This window comes from Cyprinodon variegatus, unplaced genomic scaffold (genome assembly GCF_000732505.1).
Source record: "Cyprinodon variegatus isolate N-32 unplaced genomic scaffold, C_variegatus-1.0 Scaffold1647, whole genome shotgun sequence".
NCBI lineage: Eukaryota > Metazoa > Chordata > Actinopteri > Cyprinodontiformes > Cyprinodontidae > Cyprinodon > Cyprinodon variegatus.
The window spans coordinates 66,760-71,232 of NW_015152100.1; the positions used below are offsets into that span (position 1 = coordinate 66,760).

The following is a 4,473-nucleotide window of genomic DNA, read 5'->3' on the forward strand; positions in this document are numbered from 1 at the left end:
TATACACGCAAACATTTGATAGATCCGGCCCTTTATTGGTTCCTCTGTTGTTTCTGGTCCTGTCATCGCTGCAATCGTCTCCCCTCGTCTCCCTCTACGTGTTTTCCCTTGATGTCTCTATGGTTCTGGTCTGTTACTTTTTAGTTGGATTTTTGGACTGCCTTTGTTAACCATTTTCACAATTAAACTACAAGTATTCACCTCAGCCTCTCTGCCTCTGCATTTGGGTCCTCCAAACCTCAACCAAACCCTGACAGTGCTATTGTGTAAAATTAACCTTCAGACCTTTAAGATGTCTGAATAGAAATACTTTATGCCCACAGAAGATTTACTGTATTAATTGATTTGTACTGCATGGTTTCAGTAATATTTCAAGACTCAAATATATGATTGCCATGAAAATGTTTATTAAAACTTGACAGTATATAGTATTAAAGATAATGGCACTTTGTGCAACCATAGGAATAATATATATGGTTCTGTATGACAGATGGAAATACATCAACAACCATGTCTGGTGAGGCAGATCCTACAATAATTTGATCTGTTTTGAATTTTATTGTTTTTTTATATATATATTTTTTTGTGTTTGTTAAATTCAACTTTTCTTTGGTTTTAAAGTCAGATATTAATAATTGGATGTTGATTAAAATGCTTAGGGATTTGCCATGTTTGGTGTTTCAAATTGAAGGGGTTTCTTGAATAAAATCAGCAGAAACAACAAAACTCAACATTAACATCATGTGTTTGAATGCAGTTTCTAATCATCTATGAGCATTTATAAATACAAAAAAAATTTCATTTTATCTCAGCTGAAGCAAATAGCTCCAGGGGAAAGCTTACATTCACAGGAATGCAATGAAGTCATCCTGAAAACTTCTTCTCTTTAACGATCAGGAAGTCCCGGCATGGGGAACTGCCTGGCGAAAGCCTCCACTTCAGCCCTGATCTCAGCCACCTCCTGCTGGAACTTCTCTTCCAAAGCCAATGCCTGGATGAAGTCCTCTACGGTGGCCTTGGAGTCCAAACTTCTCTGCACTTCCAAAGTTAGCTCAATACCTTTCAGAGAAAGCACACCAAATATTTTACTTTGCTTGTTTCTACTTGACATCTCTCTTCCAACTAATGTAAAAGAAATAAACTGATTCCAAGTTTACCTCTATGAATGAAGTCAGCCACTTTCTTGAAGTCCTCTTCTATCAAACCTCTGGAGGTCAGAGCTGGAGAACCGAACCTCAGACCACTTGGAAGCAAAGCACTCTTAGCACCTGTATGTTTTGATAGAATATATATTTGATGTAACATTGGAACATTTATTTTAAAGCTTGATCTTAAAATTGCTATGAAGAAATTAACTTTTAAAATTTGTTCCAAAAAAAACCCCGCCAAAAAAAAAAAAAAAGAAAATGTCTTTTTAAGTGGTACCATTTAGCTTCTGCTAAATCATAAAGTGCCTACTAAGGACTGATGGGACCGTGATCGGGACCAGTAATCTAGTAACACCACTTAGCTGTAAGACTGCCATCAATGGATGAATGATGAACAAAATGAATCAAAACGAATCAAAAACGTGTAATAACCTAATAATGCAAATTATGGTTGCATGGGATGCTAGAAATTTCCATAGAAGAAAAATCACATCAACCCCCCCGACCCCCCATCATCTTAATTGTAAGAAACTGAATATTGCTAAAAAGGATATCTTAAAAAATGAAAAAGGGGGTCAGAAAATACAACATTTAGACTGCATAGAAGCCTGACATGATTCACACCAAACTGTTAGGGAAATGGGCAAAACTCTAGCAAGAGAAAGGAACTAGCACCTAATAAATGTGAATAACACCACCGGCTCACTCAAAGCAGTGGAGATCAGTGTATACTTATTAAGATATGTAGGCCTACTCCTTCTAATTTATTTCTTTTTTACTATTTAATCATTCATTAATATTTAACATTTCATACTGGATGATTAAACTCCAGTTGATTCAACAGCGATTTTAACCAAAGCTACAAAGTAACTAGTTAGGAACTAATATCTATACCATCACAATAGTCTCTTCTACAGTTTCTAATATGAATAATGTCTCACCATTCACTTTTGCATAAACAAAATAAATTAATTGTCTCAACACTCCATCTGCAGGATCTAATTATCTGTGATATAACATCAGCCCCTCCTGGAGGGATGGATATTTATAGTTTTACATCACTCTCTCCTACAGGAACTGAAATCTAAAATGTTACACTATTTGCTTTTGTGGGAACTGATGTCAAGGATGTCACATTAGTTTTCCCTGTACAAACTAAATATCTATGCTGTCAGACCAGTCCCTTTAGCAGAAACTAAGTATGTATGATGTCAGACACAAGTCCCTTTAGCAGAAACTCAATATCCCTGACAATGTCAATGGTTGAATGACTGAATGTAGTGTAAAGTGCATCGGTCAAGTCTCCTGACTTAAAAAAGTGTGATGTAAGTACAGTATTTTTACCATAACATATCTGTCCCTGCTGCAGGAATTAAAAAACTATGTTGTGACACCAGTCACACCTCCAAGACTTTATATATATATATATATATATATATATATATATATATAATGCCAAATTACTTTTTATTGTAGTAACTACTCTTTATTTATTTTTTCTACAGGACAGAGTTCTGTGATATGGTTCCTAACTGAAAGAGGAAGTGCTGTTAAATCAACACAGATATTGAACCAGCCCTTCTGCAGAAACTACACATATGTACTGTGGGAATGATGCATATTTAATTTAACACCTGTTCTTATTTAACCTCTTAAGCCCGCAGGTCAATTTTCACAAAAGGCATACTCATACTTTATTAGGCATTCCTCAGATTTAACATTGCCTAAACTGCTAATGTTGTTATCAACTTGAAGGTGGAAGGGAAAATTTGAAAGTAAATTATTCCAGGCCTGAGTAAATAAGGTACCTTCCTTTGTTCCACATCTATAATCGTTATTAAACGCCCTGTCCCAGAAGTGAAGTCAATTCAATTTGTAAATGGGGATTTAAAAACACTGCAGTTCATACAACTTAGTCCCTCAACAGGAAAAAAAAAAGCAGAAAAGGGGACTTGGAACAGAAAAATCATCAAGAATTACCAAAGTGAAAAAAATTAAATCCAAGATGGAAATTGTAACAAATTAAATCTGAAAAAACCTTCCTTCATTTTATGCATACAAATTATGAATTAGTCTCAAAACTGTTTTGTTGATTAGGAAGTTTTTAAAAGTTGCATTTTTTTAAATGTGTTTTTTTTTATTTGCTTTCAATAGTATTGGAACACATTTCTCCCAGCATATTATATTATTGTTACCTCCTGCTGTAATCCAGAATGCCAACCTCCAGCTTGGCCCAAGATGAAGTTATTTGCTTTTATTAATCAACAGTCCCACTAAACATGTAAGCTTTGAATTAATATGTGCTTTGATTCAAAGCTTTGTTTTTCAGCATAGATATGGTCAGTTGTTTACAGCATCAAGACATATCATTGGGGTTTGTTCTTGATTGATAAATTGATTAGTTTTGTATTTATTCTTAGTTACTACTTTGTTTTTTTTTTGTGAGTTTTCTAGTTAGTTAAACAGTTAGTTGGACAGAATAGTTGAATGGTAAATGGAAACTGCTGTGTTTGGTTATCTTTATATGAAAAGGATCAACTGTCTCTGACAACTAGTGCCTGAAAGTCATATTAGTTAGTTACATTAGTTGTTCTGTGAACATCAATTAGCACTTAAAATTATTATCATAGTTATAAAAGGGTAAGTAGCTGAAAACACTACCCCAGTCTGTTTTTATATCTGTTTGATGCTGATGATTTTAAGAATGAGAAATTATTAATTATGATTTTTAATCATTTTTATTTATAATGTCTAATAAATTTCAATAATAAAATCAAATAACTGCATAGCACAAGTTCCCCATAATTCCTCAGACCTACTGTCCCCTAACGTGTCACATCAAGAGAAAAAATGGCTTAATTGATTTCCCCAAAGCTATCAGAGGAACACATTCCAATTGGTCAAGTCCATTTAAACCCTAGCCAAAGTGTCATATTCACCAGAGGTTCCCTTTGTTGTGTGTCACCTGGTTATTACATTTCTTCTTGTCCCATCCACCCAAAAGCCCAGGCCCGCCAGTTATAATGAAGGTACCTGTAGACAGAGTGCATCAAAAATAAAAAGCCCTGACTTAAGCTAAACTCTTCTATTGGTATTAACCAGGATCTTTACTCTGTTCTAACCTTTATCTACTGCAGTTTGGAACAGAATCTTATAAGCTGCAAACTAATTCAAATAATAGAATAAATAAAAAGAATAGAATAGAATAGTTGTGTGTGATGGTGAAAAGTCAAATCAAGTCACCAAGTCAAAGCCTGCAGATTCAGACAAGAGTATATAAACAAAAAGTAAGAAAAGGGACTGCATAGAGACAGACCACAAAAAA

General features: G+C 34.4%; 1 protein-coding gene across 5 annotated transcripts in view; it reads right to left on the reverse strand.

Annotated features, from left to right (window-relative positions):
* Window positions 1-570: 570 nt before the first annotated feature.
* LOC107104203 (serine hydroxymethyltransferase, cytosolic-like) overlaps window positions 571-4,473 on the reverse strand; it is a 12,595-nt gene continuing 8,692 nt past the window's right edge. The window contains exons 10-12 of one of the 5 annotated variants that reach the window (XR_001482228.1): window positions 4,114-4,181; window positions 1,158-1,268; window positions 886-1,059 (exon numbers count right to left, since the gene is read on the reverse strand). Coding sequence is in view for 2 of the 5 variants with exons in the window: in XM_015404149.1 (XP_015259635.1) it covers window positions 887-1,059; window positions 1,158-1,268 (284 nt within the window). In the remaining 3 variants the exon portion in view is untranslated. Of the gene's footprint in view, window positions 1,060-1,157; window positions 1,269-4,087; window positions 4,182-4,473 lie in introns of those variants that run through there. The other 4 variants (XR_001482229.1, XR_001482230.1, XM_015404149.1 and 1 more) reach the window with 4 other exon arrangements.